The sequence below is a fragment of the Leptidea sinapis genome, chromosome 13 (assembly GCF_905404315.1).
Source record: "Leptidea sinapis chromosome 13, ilLepSina1.1, whole genome shotgun sequence".
NCBI classification, from domain to species: domain Eukaryota; kingdom Metazoa; phylum Arthropoda; class Insecta; order Lepidoptera; family Pieridae; genus Leptidea; species Leptidea sinapis.
In genome coordinates this window covers 8,287,137-8,310,127 of record NC_066277.1, presented here as the reverse complement: position 1 = coordinate 8,310,127, position 22,991 = coordinate 8,287,137, and the positions used below count along the sequence as shown (strand labels likewise).

At 34.2% G+C, this 22,991-nt stretch overlaps 2 protein-coding genes across 6 annotated transcripts in view; one reads left to right on the top strand and one right to left on the bottom strand.

Annotated features, from left to right (window-relative positions):
- Positions 1 to 13,575, bottom strand: part of LOC126967554 (heterogeneous nuclear ribonucleoprotein 27C) — a 31,697-nt gene extending 18,122 nt beyond the window's left edge. Inside the window, exons 1-6 of one of the 4 annotated variants that reach the window (XM_050812079.1) lie at positions 13,312 to 13,575; positions 9,883 to 10,086; positions 6,040 to 6,230; positions 5,251 to 5,333; positions 3,797 to 4,017; positions 1,078 to 1,271 (exon numbers count right to left, since the gene is read on the bottom strand). In XM_050812079.1, coding sequence (XP_050668036.1) covers positions 1,078 to 1,271; positions 3,797 to 4,017; positions 5,251 to 5,333; positions 6,040 to 6,230; positions 9,883 to 10,086; positions 13,312 to 13,349 — 931 coding nt within the window. In that variant the 5' untranslated portion in view covers positions 13,350 to 13,575. The remainder of the gene's footprint in view (positions 1 to 1,077; positions 1,272 to 3,796; positions 4,018 to 5,250; positions 5,334 to 6,039; positions 6,231 to 9,882; positions 10,087 to 13,311) is intronic. The other 3 variants (XM_050812080.1, XM_050812081.1, XM_050812082.1) reach the window with 3 other exon arrangements.
- A 497-nt stretch (positions 13,576 to 14,072) lies between these two features.
- LOC126967580 (arrestin domain-containing protein 3-like) lies at positions 14,073 to 22,837 on the top strand. 2 transcript variants are annotated; one of them, XM_050812114.1, is made up of 7 exons: positions 14,073 to 14,190; positions 19,166 to 19,300; positions 19,413 to 19,618; positions 20,329 to 20,496; positions 20,600 to 20,785; positions 20,874 to 20,992; positions 22,510 to 22,837. In XM_050812114.1, exons 1-6 carry the CDS (start codon positions 14,073 to 14,075, stop codon positions 20,961 to 20,963), a joined length of 903 nt encoding a protein of 300 aa, XP_050668071.1. In that variant the 3' UTR covers positions 20,964 to 20,992; positions 22,510 to 22,837. The 2 variants fall into 2 exon arrangements, with proteins under 2 accessions (XP_050668071.1, XP_050668070.1); XM_050812113.1 differs by lacking the exon at positions 22,510 to 22,837 and having other exon boundaries at positions 20,874 to 22,103.
- Positions 22,838 to 22,991: the final 154 nt, after the last annotated feature.

The window sequence follows — 22,991 nt, the reverse complement described above, 5'->3', positions numbered from 1 at the left end:
AGCTGCCGTAGCCCTGCGCGGGCGGCTGCGCGTGCTGCGTGTAGTTGGTGCCGGCGGGCCAGGCGGGCGCGTGCGGCGCCGTGCCGGGCGGCGCGCCCCAGCCCTGGTAGTTGCCGGGGCCCGCGCCGCCGCCCGCCGCGCCGTAGCCCGCGTACGACGTCTGGCCGGGCGACGTGCCCCAGCCCTGGCACCTGGTAGTATGTCGTCACTCACCGTAGCTGCCGTAGCCCTGCGCGGGCGGCTGCGCGTGCTGCGTGTAGTTGGTGCCGGCGGGCCAGGCGGGCGCGTGCGGCGCCGTGCCGGGCGGCGCGCCCCAGCCCTGGTAGTTGCCGGGGCCCGCGCCGCCGCCCGCCGCGCCGTAGCCCGCGTACGACGTCTGGCCGGGCGACGTGCCCCAGCCCTGGCACCTGGTAGTATGTCGTCACTCACCGTAGCTGCCGTAGCCCTGCGCGGGCGGCTGCGCGTGCTGCGTGTAGTTGGTGCCGGCGGGCCAGGCGGGCGCGTGCGGCGCCGTGCCGGGCGGCGCGCCCCAGCCCTGGTAGTTGCCGGGGCCCGCGCCGCCGCCCGCCGCGCCGTAGCCCGCGTACGACGTCTGGCCGGGCGACGTGCCCCAGCCCTGGCACCTGGTAGTATGTCGTCACTCACCGTAGCTGCCGTAGCCCTGCGCGGGCGGCTGCGCGTGCTGCGTGTAGTTGGTGCCGGCGGGCCAGGCGGGCGCGTGCGGCGCCGTGCCGGGCGGCGCGCCCCAGCCCTGGTAGTTGCCGGGGCCCGCGCCGCCGCCCGCCGCGCCGTAGCCCGCGTACGACGTCTGGCCGGGCGACGTGCCCCAGCCCTGGCACCTGGTAGTATGTCGTCACTCACCGTAGCTGCCGTAGCCCTGCGCGGGCGGCTGCGCGTGCTGCGTGTAGTTGGTGCCGGCGGGCCAGGCGGGCGCGTGCGGCGCCGTGCCGGGCGGCGCGCCCCAGCCCTGGTAGTTGCCGGGGCCCGCGCCGCCGCCCGCCGCGCCGTAGCCCGCGTACGACGTCTGGCCGGGCGACGTGCCCCAGCCCTGGCACCTGGTAGTATGTCGTCACTCACCGTAGCTGCCGTAGCCCTGCGCGGGCGGCTGCGCGTGCTGCGTGTAGTTGGTGCCGGCGGGCCAGGCGGGCGCGTGCGGCGCCGTGCCGGGCGGCGCGCCCCAGCCCTGGTAGTTGCCGGGGCCCGCGCCGCCGCCCGCCGCGCCGTAGCCCGCGTACGACGTCTGGCCGGGCGACGTGCCCCAGCCCTGGTACCTGGTAGTACGAGGTAACAATCAATTTTTCAAAACCTTTATTCACTAAAACTTTATAAGTTATTTAGTGCAAGTCATGATGAAGTAATAGTTATTTATCTACAACCCATGCTTTAAAACCTCTATTATAGATTCTGAAACAGTTAGCTTATTACCAACATTAAAACACCCAATGTTCTAATAATCATTACATCATTCAAACGAGTGTTGTAATGTTGTACTGAGTTTTATAACAACACTCTCCTATGTTTTTTTTTTCGATTCCGTCATGCGCAGAGTTCACATTCTTATTGCTCGATGCGTGGTACCTGTATGAATTTCAAAAAAAGAACATTTTCGTTTACGCGCGTTCCACTCTACCACAAGTCGCGTGCCGTAAAAAAAAGTAGGTTATTCGAATCCCCGCCATTTTTATATTTTTGTTTACAAAATATAAGGGATTCATTATGAACGCTGCAAAAAGCATTATATTCGAGTGAAATTTTAATTATTGCACCATACAAAACGTAAATTACCACTAAAATAAATAATTGCTTCATTTATACTTAGTTAATTTGTATATAATCAGTAATGAATGATATTAGGTTACTACTAGGACTGGTGTTTTAATGTTAGCAGTAAGCTGTTTCAGAATCTTTTAGAGGATATTCATATTCTGGGTGTAGATAAAGTCTTGTATGCAACTGCAATAATAGTTATTTATGCAACTGTTCTGTAATAAGGGGTATTAAAACACGATTGTGAGTTTATCACACGAGGAAAAGCCGAGTGTGATAATAGTATCACATGAGTGTTTTAATACCTAATTATCAACAGTTGTATACAAGACTTTATCTACACCCAGAATATGAATCCTCTTAAAGATTCTGAAACTGTTAGATTACTGCTAACATTAAAACAGCAAGTCCTAGCAGTAACCTAATATCATCTATTACTGATTATATGCAAATAAACAACGTATTAATGAATTAATTATTTATTTTAGTTGTAATTTACATTACGAATGCTATGAAACCCATAAGCAACACGCTCTGCCCACTCTATGCCGTGGCTCTTGAATTTCTCTTAACCTAAAATTAGATGGCAAAAAAAGAACCATTATTGATGTTAACTAACCGCTATCCTGAGAAAAGTACCCCATTACTGCTAACATTAAAACACCAGTCCTAGTAGTAACCTAACATCATTCATTACTGATTATATACAAATTAACTAAATATTAATGAAGCAATTATTTATTTTAGTGGTAATTTACATTTTGTATGGTGCAATATTTAAAATTTCACTCGAATATAATGCTTTTTGCAGCGTTCATAATGAATCCCTTATATTTTGTAAACAAAAATATAAAAATGGCGGGGATTCGAATAACCTACTTTTTTTTTACGTTGCGCGACGTTCTGGTAGTGTGATACGGGCGTAAACGAAAATGTTCTTTTTTTGAAATTCAAACAGATTCCACGCATCGAGCAATAAGAATGTGGCTGTCTATTAAAACTCTGAGCATGAAGGGATTGAAAAAAAAATAGGATTGTTGTAATGAAATTCAGTACAACATTACAACACTTGTTTGGATGATGTAATGGTTATTAGAACATTGGGTATTTTAATGTTGGCAATAAGCTAACTGTTTCAGATTCTTTAATAAAGGATTTAAAGCATGGGTGTAGATAAAAGTTACAATAGTATTCAAATGAGTATAACAATATTCATTAACAAAATTTAAAAACATTAATTCCAACTATCTTTATCATTCAAACAATCTTTCACAATATAAATAGGCCTTAGATGTTAATTTATTTTTAAGATACATTCAAATTTTTTAATTGGTAATATTTTAATAAAATTCGGGAGTTTATTATAAAATGTAACACAATAAATTTTAAAAGATTTAGCAATTTTACGGAGCCTTGTAGATGAAATTGCGAGTATAATGTTTATTTCGAGAATATTCAACATTCATAGGTACACCAGGTATAAAATACATCCTATCTATGAAACCCATAAGCAACACGCTCTGCCCACTCTATGCCGTGGCTCTTGAATTTCTGTTAACCTAAAATTAGATGGCAAAAAAAGAACCATTATTGATGTTAACTAACCGCTATCCTGAGAAAAGTACCCCACTAATAAAAAATTCTTGTGTATTTAAATTGAGAAAATTGGAGGAAAAACTCAATAAGTTTTATTTGTGAGAGGCTCCTTTGCACAGGTAGCCGGCTAGATTATGGGTACCACAACGGCGCCTATTTCTGCCGTGAAGCAATAATGTGTAAACAATTACTATGTTTCGGTCTGAAGGGCGCCGTAGCTAGTGAATTACTGGGCAAATGAGACTTAACATCTATTGTCTCAAGGTGACGAGCGCAACTGTAGTGCCGCTCAGAATTTTTGGGTTTTTCAAGAATCCTGAGCGGCACTACATTGTAATGGGTAGGGCGTATCAATTACCATCAGCTGAACGTCCTGCTTGTCTCGTCCCTTATTTTCATTAAAAAAAAATTTGTACAAAGCAAAAATAGTAACCCTTGCATAATGTTGGGTCCAGCCATCGGCATGTTGATGGGCGGCCCACCCATCTGCCCATTATGTCCTTGTATCATATTCATGGGCGCGGCCTGCGGAGGCCCCCACTGGCCGGCGGCGGGAGCATCTCCGGGTGCTCCACCCATTCCCCCGCCCATACCGCCCCCGCCGGAACCTAGCTTGCCTGATCCGTCACGTGGCTCGGCTCGCTTAATCTCAACCTGTAACAAATATTGTTCTATTGTAGGAGGCGCCCTATATTTATTATGACGTTTAGATTGTCAGGCCCCATCTAGAGGCCACGCATTGGTTCCAATTTATCTATTTTTGTGCTAAACTTAAGCTATTATACAACCTAAGCAATGCTATAATACAATCAAGATTGTTGTATTGCGGGTCATAAATAAGTTTATTTTAATTCAACCTGGATCTAAAGTTTAAACTTTAAGTGTGCTGTGCTTATTTTTTTAATATATTTTTCTATTTTACTTGAGAAATAATATAAGTTTATTTTAATTCAACCTGGATCTAAAGTTTAAACTTTAAGTGTGCTGTGCTTATTTTTTAAATATATTTTTCTATTTTACTTGAGAAATAATATAAGTTTATTTTAATTCAACCTGGATCTAAAGTTTAAACTTTAGTGTGCTGTGCTTATTTTTTTAATATATTTTTCTTTTTTACATGAGTTACAGGCTTTCATGTATTATGTTTGTCACAGATTTTGTAGACACAAGAGTTTATATCACAAACAATGTGTATATGCTGATCTGCTGTTACTATTCCACAAACATCTGAACGTATTAGCAATATTGTTATTACAAGCACTGCCTGGATGTGGTTGCATTAACTTGTATTTACTCATAAAATGACCAACTCTAAACAAAATAATAATATTTTTGGATATATGATAGCCACATTCCTAACTAATTAAAAGCCACAAAAATCTGAATGTACTAGCCGTATTGTTATTGCAGGCACTGCCTGGATATGGTTGCAAATTGACTGGGTTTAAAGTCTAACCAAAATAATTGTATTTTTGTATGTGATTGCCAGATTCAAAATCATTAGAAGCCAAACTCAATCTTAAAAATGCGAGATTTTTTATTACTCCCGATGCAACGGTAAAATAACATTGGTTCCGGTTATAGTTTTTTTTTTTATGTATATGTTATATAATAATATAAGCTCTACAGTTATATATAGACGATTAGCACGATTTCTACAATATGAATCGAACATACAAATACAAACAATTTACCTATTAAACTTACAGAAAATTATGGATTGTTCTTTATAATACAATCATGTCTTGAATTACAATAATTCATTTATATGTGGACATGTGGATATCACATTGAAATGTGGATTCACATCCTGTTTTGAGAAGAAGATAAATAAAAAATATCTTTACAGAGATCTAATTTAATATCATAAATTAATATTGTCCTTACCTGTTTACCATTAAGGTTGATGAAGTGCTCTTGGGTCACCCTTTCCACGGAGATCTCATCTTCGAATGACAAAAATCCAAACCCTGGAGGACATAACATATAATTAAGTGCCATGAGACCGGAATACATCAATAAAGGTTTTATTAATAAAAAATATGTCACAGATTTTGTAGACACAAGAGTTTATATCACAAAAACAATGTGTATATGCTGATCTGCTGTTGTTCTTCCACAAACATCTGAACGTACTAGCAATATTGTTATTGGAAGCACTGCCTGGATGTGGCTTTTGTCATTTTTATGACAATTGTCATTGGTTAGCAATTAAGCCAAATGATTCTTATTGCTAATTAATAATAGCAGGATATCAGATACAAACTAAATGCAATAGGCACTTCTAGTTCAACTGAAGCTATGATGAGCTAGGTAGAACCTCAGATACACTGGTCTATCCTTAGCAAGGCAGACAAACAAGAGGGGTTATTCTTACAATCAACCTTGCTTTATCATGAAAGCTGTGATGACTTAGTAGACTAACCCGGAGCAACTTCGGATATTAACCCTGGCTTTAACCAGTCATAATCTACTAAAAAAACACTTGTCTACTTTAGGTGTTTCAGACAGCCCGATTTTGTAGGTCATAGGCAACATCAAAGTTCTGCTGGTCTTCCTGGTAGAATCGGGTTGACAGGAAGACGTCGAAAACAGCCTAATAATAACAATAGTATATAATAATACCAATACCTAGAGATCATCAATACCCTTGTAAGCAATGTAAAGCATACATACCTCTAGACTTCTTCTTCTCCTGGTCGTACATAATGACAACTTCCATAACTTTTCCATATCGGCCGAAAAACACCCGCAGATCAGTTTCGGTGATGTTCGATGGGAGTCCGCCAAGAAAAACCTTCGGGTAACCACCTCCCCGTTTGGGCTTTTGCAGAGTGCGTGGATTGCATGGTTTTGGATCAATAGTTCTGTGGGGACAAAGGTGTCGATCTTTATTTAATTGGAAGTTAACCTTTCGAAACTGAGGTTCCTATTTCTAATTAGTACCTTCTTAAAATAGTTCAAAATAAGAGGCGGTAAGAAGCACAGGCGGCCGTGAAATGAATGTCTGTAATTACGAGCGATTCTAGTAAATGTAAGCCTTGATTCTTACAGCCTTCACTTTACAAAAAACATCACAACATTTCCAGTCTGTAAGGGTTCTTCAAACAAAACCTCAAATATTAATTAATATACCTGTTGATTAGTATCAATGTTACAGATTTTGTAGACACAAGAGTTTATATATTACAAACTAAGTGTATATGCTGATCTGTTGCTACTGTTCCACAAACATCTGAACGTATTAGCAATATTGTTATTGCAAACACTGCCTGGATGTGACTACTATCTACATTTTTATAATACCAGATTAGTATAATGTTTAAATGATAGCTGTAAAGTAATTAAGGAATTACTTTTTTATAGTACTTCTCACATGTCTACTGAAGTATTAGGTAATGAAGATGATTATACATGGCATATTGTGCATCACCTTGTACTTAATATTGTAAATAACTAGCGACTCGTCCCGACTTCGCGCGGGCAGTAGAACATAGGTGTCGCATCAGCCTGTTAGATTTAAAGGAAACACAGACTATGTATGTACTACTTGAAAGTATTTTAAAAAAAATATTTCCTATCGTGATTATTTTTTGTAATTGGAATAGGTGTATCCTTAAAAGATAGTTTCACATCTATAAAAAAGATATCACTCAGTCTTCTAATGAAAAACGCATTAAAATCAGCTCAGTAATTTTAGAGTTTATCGCCAACAGACAGACAGACGCGGCAAGCAACTTTAAAAATTTAATAGTACCTATACAATTTTTACAAAAATTCTTGCTACATACTTCTAATATATGCGCCAATGATATTTGCTTCGGAATAAATAATTATACTATTATTACATACTAGCTGACCCGGTAAACGTTGTTTTGCCATATAAAGTATAATTCACGCGATAGTTTTATAAGTAATAAAATATTGCCTATATTATAGCCTGTAAATCATTTTGTTCAATACTTTTTGCAGCGCACGCAAAAATAGGTTTTCGATTTTACACCTTGTGTTACAAAATAGCAATTTTATTACGGATCCCTAATTTTGAAAAAAAAACATAGCCTTCCTCGATAAATGGACTACCCAACACTGAAAGAATCATTCAAATCGGACCAGTAGTACCAGAGATTAGCGCGTTCAAACAAACAAACACTGCAGCTTTATAATATTAGTATAGAAAAAGATTCGCACCCTATAAAGTTAAAGGATAAAGTACAAAAAAATCTCATCGGAAAAGTATACCCTACTCTACTTTTCTCCATTGACCATTAAGCCTGTAGCATAGTATCTTAACCTCTTTAATCAATGCATTAAACAAATGATAGAGGTCCCTAGTGTAATCTGTTTATTATTACTATTCAATTGAGGGTATATAGCATTAGGTTAATTTAGTTTTTAATTTATTTTTTAACATGCAAACAATTTAGATGTTTTGTATCATAAATAATAATATAATATTCCATTCTGTATGTTATTTATTAATGTGAAGATTGTCCATAAAATGAGGATAACTTATTGTTTTCATGAAGATTAGCGCTTAGGCCTCACCTCAGGCCATTTTTAATCACAACAGCTAACAATTACAGAAATTGAATTTTATAAATAATATCACTAATCATGGTATCATGTTTCAGATAACTTGACTAAATTCAACAGTAACTACTCACGAACTTAATCTTAAAAAAACACGAAACGTGTTACTTATTAATAACTAAAATTGTAATGCGTACGGAAATATATTTACTAAAATTTGTAAAATACAGAAATGTAGTATTTACGAATATAATATATTCAAAGCAATTGTATAAATCATTCAAATACCTAACTTTTTATATCTATAGAACTTGGGAGATTATTAACAAAATAATTCTTTTGTTTAGACTCTTTAGAGATAAAGGGGCAAATTTTAGTATAATAAGGGGAGATATAATATAAAATTAAAGGATTAAGTGCTGCATAAAATCTAAATATAGATAGGAAAAAGCTGCAAAGTGGGACAAATGAGTTTGCTTTAAATATTAATTAAGCGAGAGATTGGCGGTTTATCGCCTCAGACTCGACGCTCGCTTACCGTTACGACGATGACGCCACGAATTGGCAACGTTACCAAAAAAGTACTGTTATCAATAAAGAAGGTCACTGACTGATTAAATACATTCAGTTGGAGCACGTATAGAAGATGATATATCATCATGTTTAATTTGAAACAGAAAGTTAAAGAACAGAAATTTAATATGCATTACGTAAATGGTTACTTAGGTAAAATATACAGATAAAATACGTAGCAAATATAACGCGAAACAAGATACGATTTAACTTTCATTATTACATATAACAAGAAAAGTAAGAGTGCTTGTAGGGCTGCTAGCATCAAGCAATGACTTAATATGCTTAAGTGATTTTTTCTTACAAAAATATATTTTATTAAAAAAATTAAAATTAAAAAGAGAGAAAAAAATATTCAAAAGAAACTTTTTAATCTCCACTCTCACCATCAATCTGCATGCTACAAGTCAGTAGACATTATTGCTGTTACGATAAATATAATTGGCAGCCCTAGCTGAATGATCTAAATAGTTCTCAGGAACAACTTTCCATTATGGATGAAACTTTCACTAATGTGTTATTCATATTTCTTTAGCAATAATATGTATATTCTTTCTTATTAGGGATTTGATACCCAATTCACATAGCCAAATGAATAAATGAGCAACAGTTAAACAATATCAGCAAGTAACAAGAGTTTTGCCACATTCCTAAAAGAGCCATATCAATAGTTTTAATATTGCATTTTATTTAATATTGAAACTATCTTGAACTCTGATCATGTGTCAGTAATTTGTTTATTGATTAAGCAGATTTAATGGCAGGTAAATATATTCTATCACAATGACTGCAACAAATATTTACTAAGACCTAGTTACAGTAAAGCCCCCATCAACAAAGTAAAGATTAACGTTGATTCAAGCTATGCTTTATATAATAATAATAAAATGTGCACATTATAATTTTAAAAAAATAATTTAATAAGATTTATTTCATAAACTCTTCAAACATATATTTTTTTCATCATGTGTGAATTTACGTGAGTCGCGAGTTATTTCGAGTTAATTGGGTCATTGGCGCATTTTATTCTTGTTGTTTACTCTGCATGTGAAGAAGGTTATTGTGAATGACTGTATATGAAACTCAATATTTAACAATAGTGCAAGAAACTGGAGATTTACTAGTAATTACACCATCTGTATATTATAAAGGTCAAAAAATAAGCATTTTAAAATATGATTAGATTGGCATAAAATATGTACAGATTCTGACTCAAGTATATTCTAAAGTATTGAATCATCAACAAATTGGTTGAACAGATTTATCCTCAGAGTCATATCACAGTAATAACAGATATCATTTATGTTTAGAGTCAACAGGATAATTAATACACAGTATGTAGACCCATTGGGTAAACCTATTATAGCAACAGAAAAGATAAGAAAATTTACATGGATGTGATTATAGACTAACCTGCCATCCAGAGTATGTGGTCCATTCTGCAGCACAACATTGACCAGTGATGGCTCAGCAAAGGTGACAAAGCCAAATCCCCTGGACCGACCTGACTCACTATTCTTCATCACCACACAGTCTATCACATCGCCGTAGCGAGAGAAGTATCGCTGCAGGTTTTCTTGAGACGTTTCCCATGATAAGCCGCCAACAAACAGTTTTCTGCACATAAAAATTTCAATAATTACTTACCAAATAATGTAAAACTATATATCTTAGCTCTAATTTTGACATATAGGTTATCCATAGAGTATCCTTGGACATGATTTTATTTTTATAAGTACGCTTTGAAAGTGGAACATTATTTGGAAAATCAGACTTCATAAAATAAAGTTGTAGTAGCTGTTTAAAGTTTGGATAAGTCTAATGAACTTAACTTAATTTAATAATTTAACCATGAATTCACTAGTTAACATCTTACTTATTTTAATTAGGCTAAGTACTACTGTACAAATCACAATGATAAAATCTTAATATTATGATGATTATTGAGTGATTTTTAATCCTATTTGAATACAATGTCAAAAAAAAAATTAATGGTGATTAATACATCTATGTCATAACTATATGATAAGAGACAAATGTGTGTATGTAACATTGTGTCAATAACTTGTTCAAATCGGGTGTTTTATATATGCATAACAACAAACTTTACTGCTTCTTATGTAAGTAAAGAATAATAACCAAGAATAACAGGCGAAATGTAATCACTGTTTAGTTTGTATCCTTACTATAATTACTTTTGAGAAAGTCAATTATAGTAAAATTAGTTTAATTTTAATAAATATAAAATAGTATGTATAAAATATTTACAATATAATACAATTACCTACTTGGAACCTATTTGTAAGTCTATAAAAATTACTCCAACCAGCACCTTTATATATATATGCATAAAAAGTAAATATTAATACAATTGTATACTTATCTAAATTATAAATACATATATCATTTGAATATTGACCCAAATTCTTCAAGGTGTTATGAATTTATGATAACTGATACATTGTTACTAAGTAAGTATGATTGCTTCTTTCTTGATTGAACAACTTAACAAACTCAGTCAGTGTTAACTTGAGGGTATTGTTTATTTTTTGCTTCTTAAAAAATAAACTCTCAGTACTATGATATTAACAGTTGTAAATTTGATGCAACAATATAAATAATTATATTTACTGATGTTAAAACATATTTGTTTGGTAATTAAGTTGAACTTGATTTAGATTTTTAGAAAATGACTCATTTTGACAAAAAAAAATAAGATAAATTCAATTTACTTTCTCCTTTATTTACTATGAATTACAAAGAATAAAATACTAGGTTAATATACTGTGGCCTCCACTGGATGAAATAACTATCGAGTCTTTGGGAATAAGTGTATTTCAGCCAATAACAATTTGGCTGGATGTACAGCTTGAACACATCGTTTTAGGGAGTCCCATAGATGCTCAAGGGTATTGGGGTCGGGACTCCATGCTGGCAAATCTAAGCAGAGGATCCCAAAGTCACTTCAGTAAGCATCTATGTCGCCCACTTGGTATGTTTCCAAATTGGCATCTATAAGCACAGCAGCACTTCCTACCAACACAACTTGCCAACACTGGTTGTACAGCAACAATTAGGATGTCTGTGATGTAGCATTGTGCATTTAGAGTCATATTCTATGAAAATTAAGTCTATACAATCATCAGAAGGTATGCCATCCCAAAACATGATAGAGCCTCTAACTGTATGGCTTGTATATACACAATTCTTCATAATTTATTTATTTATTTAATCAATTGAATGCACATTAAACCTCTTTTGTTTAAGATTTCCATAGTTGAACACAAAAGTTTTGGGTGCCTGTTTTTTTTTGCAAATATGATAATAATGAAATGAAAAATAATGAATATGGAATTAGTTGTGACATCAAAATATAATCTGAATTAAAAATGAATACTTTTAAGACCTGTCTCACAGGTAAATTTAAATTGCCATAGGCAACTAGCCGACTAATTACCTACATTTACCACATATTTGGTGTTTGTGTTACCCACAGTTGAGGGTAACACAAACACCATCTCTAAGTTTATGTAGTCTTGATTTTTTTGTCAACCTAGCATTTTATAGTTCCATCTTCTAGTTTTCAATCGGTGTGTCAGTAAACAGCACTACACACAACTGTCATAAGCATTTCATAGTTTGAAGTCATAACATATCTGACACATAAATATTTTTTTAGTGTCCTATAATTTAATAGGCCCTTTATGTGCTGGTTAACTCTATTTTCACATTGTGAAACACAATGTATGCATCCAATAGATCAGTCGCATATAGCCTATTTGTAACTTAAACTGTAAAACAGGACCCAAATCGAAGATTATGTAAATATTCTTCATAAGAAACCTTTTTAACATCAGCCTGTCACTTTAGTACAGCTGATCATGAAGCATCTCAAAACAAGGCAGGAATTCATTCACCAATTAGGAATTTATATTGAAATGTACATTTTCTCTTAGACATAACAAAAATTATCAAGATTTTGGTGTGGAAATTTAAATATTATGCCCAGCACAATATATTTTTTAAGAAAAATAAATATTTTTAATAAAGCCTGGAATAGTAATGATGTGTTGTTCTGTTGAATGAAATGGTGTAACAGCGCAGACGCGTGAAAGCTGCCAAATAACCTAAGTTACTCCAAATACTGATAAGTAGCAATTAATTACAACGTTAAACGTATATATAAACCTAAATTATAAAAAAGAGAAATGTAGACAGTTCCGCAAAATACAATGGGACCATATGCAAATGAATCAGCAAATTTTAAGAGGTAACCGCGAATATGCAACGCGGCACTTCCAATCCTGTTCCATTAACCCCAATTATGAAGCAGATATAATTTATTTCCAAAAAACCTGGTACAGAAACAAATATTTGAAAGTTTTAAAATATTTTCTGATGAAAAAGGGGAAAGCAATCATTTTTTGGTTATGTTGGGTTTCTTCTTTCTGCATCTTGAATTCTACATACGTTACATAAACATATAAAGATAATCACATTATATATTAACAATTTTAGGAAAGAGTATATGAAATGAATGCTGCCATGATTGCTACACGCAAGTGGCACGGCTCGGCTTGGGGTCGGTGGCCGCTCGCCGGTAAGAGCATAGATGAATAGGAAACGTTACCATGGAGCCATAACACAAAGTCAATATTTATTTTATACATTTGGAAAAAGATCAAATGAATAAGTAACAAAAATAATGTTCTTAGTATCGACAGCCTTGGTAATAAGCCATGTAATGCGACACACCAAGCGAACGTGCAGTTTGACCTGTATGAGGTTGCATACGTATCTCAAGTTTAGAACTTATTTCAAAATACGAGCAATTTTACTTACCCCTTCTCGTCATCGTCCATGTCTGGATTCATACGCATAACTTATTACTAATTAAAATTAATGGTTGGCACCGGCAATACACCCAAACCACACAAGCACAGACCCTCACGAATGATATGGCGGACCAACCACATCCGCTTTCTCAAAACTCAAAAGTCATATAAAGCGGAAGTAAAAGGAACAGCTTAAAGATTAAAATGTAATACGAATTTCTATAAATATGAATATGAGAAAAAAGGTAATCGTAATAAAATAATATTACGTGAATTATGTTTGTTTTCAATTATATTAATTGTACTTTATCAATATTATACTTATAAAAGAGTAACTATTTTGACTAATCAGTCAAATGCTGGCAAATAGCAAGATCAAAATGGCAGCCATTGGCTTATTTTTTTAAATTTACTGCATGACCATGGATGCTAGACAACCATTGGTGTTAGTTTGTTGCCAGTAACAAAATATATATGGATTTTATTATCTTAGGAATAATAGAGAAAGTTATTAATTTGAATTTCACTTTATATATCTATAAAACAGTAAAAAGAAATTAAGCTATGACATCAAAATAGTGTATACTTAATTAATTTTAATGATGTAATGCTAATAATTATACTTAATGAAACGTTGGGTGATATCTATAATCCTTATCGTTATAATAAATAAGATAATAATTATGCATCGTTTTATGATAAAATAATTTCTATACATATTGATAAATTTGTACTATACAGAATAAGGTGTTGATATTGAGAAACGCCATGACTTGGGCCGATTGTAAAATTCTTGTAAACAGTAGGATAAACGGTATTTGTTTTACCGGTGATATCGTTACAGGTTCAATAGTTTTAGAGTTTAAAGAAGAGCAACGTATTAAAGGTAAAATTTTATTTATTGTTGTTTGAAACAAATCCTTTTATTTTTATATTATTTAACTGTTACATAAATATGCAAATTTATCATAGTTATTAAGAAGTAGTTAAACTAGTGACGATTTTATTAAGGTGTGGGCGCGTTTTGCTCAGTGAGGGCGTGTACGGAGCAGTTCTATAAAATTGGAATTAATACAGTGTGAACCTAGGATATGATGAATATTATTCAATAATCAAATAATTGAAATTATTTATTGTTACTGTTAATTAATTATGGATGGATGGCGTAGCATTTTTGTTATTTCATCATTTATTCATTCTTGGCTTTCAATAGGCGCCATCTATGTGTTAGCCGTTAGGTATGATCAGAAGATAGTTCGCCGTAACACCATGGCAAAAGCCGTACTGTCAGTTGCTGATCAATTAGGTACCTATACCCAGTGACGGATTAAGACTATTTGATCCCCTAAGCAAGCAATCCATGCCTGTGGGCCACCCTATCCGTATGTCAACTAGAATTGCTATTCAAACCTTTACCGCCTAAAAACGTTAGATTTTTGTAAAATAAGATGATGAGATGTAATGTACTTTAGACGTGGAGTAGGTGCGACAATAAGAAAAGCAAAAGCATAATTTATTTATTTATTGAAATGCGCCTTGCGGCTTTTCCGAGCATTGAATTCACGTAAGATAGTCTAGATTAACGTCTAACGTTTTTAACATATGTACAATATCGATAAATTATCGAGCCTTTCTTGCATCATCTTTATCCTTTTTTATATTTAAAATTAATTTTGAAAAATAAAGTTCCGCTGAGCAATTTGTAATATAAATATACGCAGGGCTGTTTCCACATTAGGGAAATGACTGTGGTAATGGTTTCCCTAATGTGGAAAAAATGTGGAGTGGGGTTATTGCTCTAGGTCAGACTCTATGTCAACTTTAAACGCGCGAATTTTCAAATTGGTCCTAGAAACTTTTTTTGATGTAGTTTTTGGTGATGTGAGAGTGAGAAGTGTTACCCTATACCTAGAGCTGGCGGTTAAAACCGTTTTACATGATTTCGAAGAACAGGGAGGTCTATACTAATAATTATTAGACATGTAGTTAACCGGTTCCAAAATGTCTACTTTTTTAAATCGGATAGACAAGGCACGATAACTCCGATTTTAATTTGAAATAATAATATTTAATTTTATTTTGATAAAGTTGAAGATTTTTAAGTCCTTGTTTTTAATCATGAAATTTGTAGAACTCATCAGCAATTATTTCTTAAACTCACATACATGTAACTAATGTCACAGCACAGCTGTCAGCCCTTGCGTTAAAATTTATCTCATAGAATTATTCCTACAAAAATAAAATATGAAATGAAAATAATTAGGTGAGGACTGAAATAGAAATAATTTTTTGGAGTTTATATTGGAGTTTACTCCTTAAGAATCGATTTTTATATAAGGCGCCCGGTATGAGAAAAATATGGTAATATAATGAAACCTACTCATCAAATTTATTTATTTTATTTGTTTAGATTTTAGATAGTTACACCAACAACACATCATTATACAATAAAATTTTTAGCAAGTACACAAGGGTCAGTACAATACGACATGTCCTTATAGGTGTAAACAACATTTACAATAGTGCGAAAAGAATAACAAAGTTGAACAATAATTAAACATAGTAAAATGACTTAAATACATTTCTACTTTAAAAAAAGAGATTTATAAAATTTATAACTATAACCCAATAATACAATAATTTACTTCTTATATTTAACTTACATAACTTACATGGCATAGTAACGTTTTTGGTACGCATCATTTCTCGCGCACCTTTCACTTTCTTCTATTTTATTTATTAAATTATTGAAATTGATGTATCCTTATACTTTCATAAAGTTAAGTGAAAATTCTATAAATTATGGAAGAAAGGGGTGTAATAGTGCCGGAAAATCTTATAAACACGTGGGTACTAAGTAAGTTACAATTCATACATTAATATGACATGTATTGTATATTTAAACATGTGTGCTTTGTATTTATTAAATATTGAATCATCAATATAGTTCATACAAATTTATAAGAGCTATGCACATAATTAAATGTTTAATTAATTATGGAGAGTATATATAGCGCATTTCACGCCAAATAGACAATTTTTAAGCTAACCTATTAATTTCTTTTTTCAATATCTATAATTTTCTTAAAGTTTTTATGATTTATTTTCTATTAAGTATTTTTGTAGTTTCAGTTATGATAATTAATGATTCGATAATATACTTATACGAGGGCGGCATTGAAAATTTCGGGAATCAAGGAAGTGACACAACATTACTATTTAAAAATGTATTTATTGCTTTTCGAAGTATTCTCCGCGAAATTTGGCACATTTTTCCATACGATGGTACCAATCATTGAAGCAACCATTCATGCATTAACCGTTCTTTGTCCCTCAAGAGGAATAGTCGCAACATGGCTGGTTTTGGAGACAAACGTGGCCACCATTTTTTTGCAACACTCCGAGAACGAACAATTTTTGTTTGCTTTAACTCATTTTCGAACACCCAAACTCGTGACTGTTTTTTTGTTTCGGGTTTGTACGCGTATGTCCAGGATTCGTCACCTGATACGATGTTGTATACAGCATTTGAGGATCCTGCGTGGAATCTTTCGAGAGTTCTGACGCACCAAGTAACGCAAGCCGCTTTTTGCTCTTCACAGAGCAAATGCGGTATCCATCGGGAAAATAACTTTTTTACACCTAATTATTCATGCAAGATTATTTATATTTGACTCATGCCAATTTCTAAAATGGCCTGAATTTCGCGGAATGTCACATGTCCATCTTCCTCAATCAGCTTACGCACAGCATCAACGTTTTCTTTGGTGACTGCAGTTTTTGGACGACCTTGACAGGGATCATCACTGAGCTAGACACTTCCACGTTGAAATTCAGCAAACGAGCGATAATTTGTGGTTTTGGATGGGGCTTCATCACCAATTGCAGAAATTATCCGGTAAACACACTATTTTTGTGTTAAGCACCACTTCGAAAGCCATAATAAATCATCTCTCTAGAATTTTCTCGAGTCAATTCCATTTTCTCAACGACTAAACAAGTTTGACAAGACCTTGTGACAAGATCGAGAATATTTTTTTAAATAAATAAATGGTATTCGATTTTTAAAACCAGGGAGTTTTCAATTAAAAAGATTTTAATATGACAGGAACAGTGAAAATATTCCATTCCCGATACTTTTAGTGCAGCCTATGTAATGATGTTATCATGTAACATCTATGTAAATGTAAAATATTTGATACATACTATTTCGCCGAATAGTCGTAAAAAATGTAAATAAATTAAAAAAAGACGTGTGGCACTCGGGGACTGCCGCGGTAAAGCTATTGAATAGCATTTTTTATCAACTTATGCAATTATATCATCAGATAGATCAATCAACTTATGCAGTTAGAAAGATTAGAGAGTACACGAATGTTGCGACCGCTAAATTAGTGTACTTCAGTTCCTTTCACAGCATCATGACGTACGGTATATTACTATGGGGTCATGCTGCTGACATTGATATAGTGTTTGCTCTGCAAAAGAGAGCTGTTCGTGCTATATATCACCTTGGATATAGACAGTCTCTCAAAGAAAAATTTAAAGAAATAAATATTATGACTGTTCATTGTCGGTACATTTATAAAAATTTAATATATGTTCACAAAAATCGTCACCTTTTTGCTCTTTATAGTGATTTTCATTATTATAAAACTAGAAATAAGGGATTGCTTGTAACTAATTCTAGTAGGCTTCATAAGATACATAATAGCTTTAATGGTAAATGTACACACTTCTATAATAAAGTCCCAGCCACTGTTCAGGCAATTTCTGTAAATAAATTTAAATGTTTTTTAAAAAAATGGCTCTGTCGTAAATCTTATTACTCCACTGCTGAATATGTAAATGATCGGACAGCCTGGGACAAGATTGTGATTATTTTATAGCGATAGAAATGACTGTACAATATTGTAATTTTTTTTTATTGAAAAGAGCGCAAAAAAAGAATGCTGGGAGAGTTTCTTGCGCCGCTTCTTCTCTCTCAGAGCGCCATTTGATTCCGAAGCGGTAGTAGTATCTAGTAGTATAAGAAATGACATCAAAAAGAATTCTAAAGGAATCAATTTTGAGAAAATAAATGCCTTTTATGCCTTTATAATTACTTATTTATTTTATTAATGCGGTATTTTTTTCCTATGTTTTTTGTTCTTTGATATTAATTCAAGTTATACTTTTTGAGCGTGGTGACCGATAAGTGTGGATGTGGATTCTTGTGGGTCATTATTCATTTTCAAATTCAATATTTTCGAAAGAAAAGTTGTCAACCGCTCGGATTTTTTATCAGCGAAGTTGATGTTGAAATCGCCAGCCAAAATAAGTGAAATTTATTACAATTTGTACTAAGACCCTTCTTCAGTGTACTCCAGTAAAGTACGATGAATAAAATGCTCTACCTCGTCCAATTTTGGATTCGGAGAAATGTAAATAATAATAAAAACTTAAAAAACGTCATAAAAAATAAAGAAATTAAAAAAAATCAAGGCGTACCCCAAGCTCGAACCTGGGACCTTCTGCACAAAAAGCAAACGTGATAACCGCTATTCCACGGCAAATGTATGTCAACGAAATATCTATATACATCTAGTAAGTGGGGTGTTAGGTTATTGTCGTTACGGTATTTCTGGATTCGGTCTCCACGCTCAAGGCCCGCGATAGAAGCTATGCAATAGCTTAATATATATATATTCTTTAAGAATTTTCATTAATGCGTTTATGTACCCTTACATATGATGACGATTTTTACACTTTTATTAGCTTCTGCTGTATGTCTGTTTATAACCGACTCCATGGACTTGATTTTGTTTAGTACCTACCTGTTGAAAGACAACTTACTAAATAATAAATTATTTATATTTTAGCAATAACATTTAAAGTTTTGGGAACATCAAAAGCAAGATGGTCTCGTTCCTCACCTACCATGCCATTTATACGAATATACTCTGAAAAAGTTAAACTTTTTTATGTTAATATTAACGTTTTTCATCAAATTATTGGTAAATATTTTTTTTTAATTATTTTTACACATTAATTTAAAAAATTTAAATGTTTAATTAACATGTTATGCCATATCGCAAAGGCGCCTAAATAAAAAATCTCATGTTTTAGGGCAAAAAGTTCTACCCGGTACGGTCAACTATCCATTCCATTTTTCATTACCACCCGATCTACCGTCAAGTTTCAGGGATTCAATTGCAAGCGTATACTATAGAATTGTTATACAAAACACACTATCATATAAAATGAAGCAGAAGAAAGTTTTCCCGTTACGAATAATTTCAACTGTTAACATAACTCATATTAAAGATTATAATGTAAGTATTACCAAAAACTGTAACAATATATTATTATACAATATAAAAAGCTTCAATATTATGTAAAAGTAGTAGTAATGTATATATAATATATAAAATAAAACAGAGCAATCATAATATATATAAATATTCTTATTTTAAAGTATTATAATATTTTGATGATGTTAAAATAATACTACTACTCGCATTGTATGATACTGTGTGTCTTATTACTATTTTAGAAGTGAAAACGTCTTTAGCGACGTTAAGCACTTTTCTTGTGATGGGTATAAAACGTTAAGTTGCGTCAGGCCACGTGACCTGATCGAAAATTCGTAAGGCAGTCGTTGAAATCATGGATGAAAGGTGATGTTTCTGAGAGATAAACTTTTTAAGTGTTAATTTTTTGAAGTAATTTAAATTTGTGTTTTTTTTGTTAATTATAGCGCAACAATAATGAATATTGTAGTTAACCACATAAATGGTAGTACTTTTATACAGATAAATGAAACAATTCGTGCGAAATTATTCCCTAACCATTCCAAAGATATCCAAAAATGCACAACGTTGATGTTCAAGTTTTCACTTCTGTCGCCACTTCCAGAGTACAACTCGTTTTTTTGTACTTAGGCTAGTTATACATTGCGAATACCCATATTAAATCTACTAAAGTTATTACTATAATATATTGGTAGGTACCACTGAATAGCACGCCTATAATTATTTTCCAGGTGCCATCGTATTTTGAAATAAACAAAAAATTTAAAAATACTAATGATTTTTCTCTTATTGTGAGGACTTACAAAGTATTTGCTCCACTACAAAGAATACCCTTTCAAGTGTTGATAACAAATGAGAGTAAAGTAACAATTACTAAAATAAATATTTATCTAATTCAAGTAAGTATAAATGTGAAAAAACGATACAAATTTTTAAATTAATACTTTTATAATATATACACAGAGACATTACTTACGTTAATTATTGCAATTTTTTTTTCAGAAACTGCATTACAGCATCTATTCTGGATACTACGAAACCGAAAAGAAAATATGTAAAGCAGCATATAAGAATATTTCATTAAATGCAACCAGAGAAACTTGTAATTTTATCATAGATATTCCACAGGTTCTGCCGTCTACTATAAATTTTGTTAAGCCAATGATAAATATATCCTACGTGTTTAAGGTAACCAAATCTATATCAACATAATTAATGGAAATATTTAAATTAGTTGTACCTAATATAATATTCTATCAAATAATCATTGTTTCAGGTTATTGCTTATTTTCGATGGCATTTACCGGTATATATGGATGTTCCTGTTGTAATTGGGACTACGCCTGTTCATCATTTGGAATTTTAAAAAAGCCATTGAAATTTCATCTAGACCATGTAAAGTCATAAAACTGTACATGTTTTTCTATAAATTATAACCAAGCCTTGTCGCGGTTTGCGCAGTACTGCTTTAATGTACCAGGTGAACTCTGCCACTAAGCACCAGATTTATATTTATCGGAGTGATGACGTTGTGTCGCGAAAAAAGTTTCGCACGTAAAAAAGATAATTAAATTTAAATATTCATTTACAATCTTATAAAATTCTCCTGTCAATAGAATCGACATAGTTTTGTTTATTAATTAGGGAACCCGGCCCCACTGCCGGTACCTCGTTACTACCTTGTTTATTTTTGTATATTTGAAATATTGCTTGTTTTAAAATTATGTCGAAAATCATAATAATCTAAATATAATAAACAGCTGTATGGCCACATTTCAATATGTTTTGTAGGTGTTTGTAACTTTAGCAGGTTGTGAAGCCTTTGCTGAATATTATGAGTCACACTGGTTAATTGTAAAGATATAATTTAAAATATTGATTCACAAATATATCGATACCGTGGGGCATTATTATTCTTTTGAGCTTATAGCAGTCCAATGCAAATTGACGTATTCTACTAAAGTTCACTGCACAGCAATTGCACAAGACATGCACTGAAAATACACGATTTCTTCCTCGTCTTGCAATAAAACTGCAAGAAGTAATCATAGTATTCAAAATTAATTTCTACTTCTAATAACAAATGTATGGACAGATGAATTATTGATTATTATATTTGGCTCCTAGATGCTGAAAAAATCAAAAGAGGCTTTATTCTTATAGTTACGAAAATAAGAAGATGTTGTCTTTAAATATTCTTGTTGATGATATGTTTTTTTTTGAGGTGATAGTCTTATTAACAAAGCAAAAAATAAAAAATAAAAATAAAAATAAAGAAAAATAAAGATTAAGCAATGTCAATAAGCTATCATAGTGAGTATAAATTAAAGTAATAAGTGTTGGGTAAGATTCAAAAGTATGGTACGGTGATACTATGTATCATAGTATATACGATACAAACAGTGACAAATACATACCTGTTACCAAATACTAGTTGGTACATTAATAATAACCATTACTCAATGCATCTCCAGATTGATTATAGTCTATTTTTGATTGAAAAAGGTTGATTTGTTTCTTTTGCCCTTTTTTTGCATATACCTATAGTCAGGGGGTCACCAATGAAAATATATTTTTTTTATTTACGTAAGCTTATAAGAGCATTTTTAAAAAATCATAAAATATATTGAAAAACAAGTCCGCAAAAGCGTCAAAAAATAAATTACGTAAGTAATTAAAAATAACACTGTATCAGAGACTCTCAGAAGTCTAGGGGGACATTATTTAGTTTAACTAGTTATTTCAGTAAATGTAACATTTGATGGAGAGAATTTAACACATAGTCTTTCCTGCATTCAACAAAAGATTTCAAGATGAAGAATTTCAATGATATCCTTATCTTTTCTGTTTACTTTAAATATAATTGATGTATCATCGGCAAATATAATTATATCTGACATTTTATGTACCAGGTATGGAAGAAAATTCATATAAACTAGAAATAGGAAAGGACCCAGTATAGCACCTTGAGGCACTCCCATTTTATTGAGGAACCTGCAGAATTGACACTGCCTATGGACACTGTTTGCTCCCGACCGGAAAAATTGGAAATTAGCATTTCTAAAGATGTTCCTGCCTCCATATAGAATTTCAGGTTTACAATTAGCGTACGATTATCGACGCAGTCGAATTCCTTGGAGAGAGAGATCACAAAATACTCCCAGCGCATCGTCCGACGCCTCACAGGCCATCAGCACAGATATTAAGTGATAAGAGTAGATCTTATTGTAGAATAGAGTGGACCGGCCTTTTGTTAATCCAAACTGCTTTTTATTATAACATTCCTTTCATATTAAAGTGTGTCAACAGTTGCTCGAGCATGATTTTTAAAGTTTTACTTAAGGCTGGCAGTACCACACTATGGGCCTATGGTAGCATTATTTGAGCAGCCAGT

What these genes read in the sequence shown, in the direction of transcription:
- LOC126967580 (XM_050812114.1), top strand. Translation starts at nt 14,073, where the DNA reads ATGACTTGGGCCGATTGTAAAATTCTTGTAAACAGTAGGATAAACGGT. An exon ending in AGAAGAGCAACGTATTAAAG is followed by an intron (nt 14,191 to 19,165) that starts GTAAAATTTTAT and finishes TTTATATTTTAG; the next exon opens with CAATAACATTTAAAGTTTTG. An exon ending in TAAATATTTATCTAATTCAA is followed by an intron (nt 20,497 to 20,599) that starts GTAAGTATAAAT and finishes TTTTTTTTTCAG; the next exon opens with AAACTGCATTACAGCATCTA.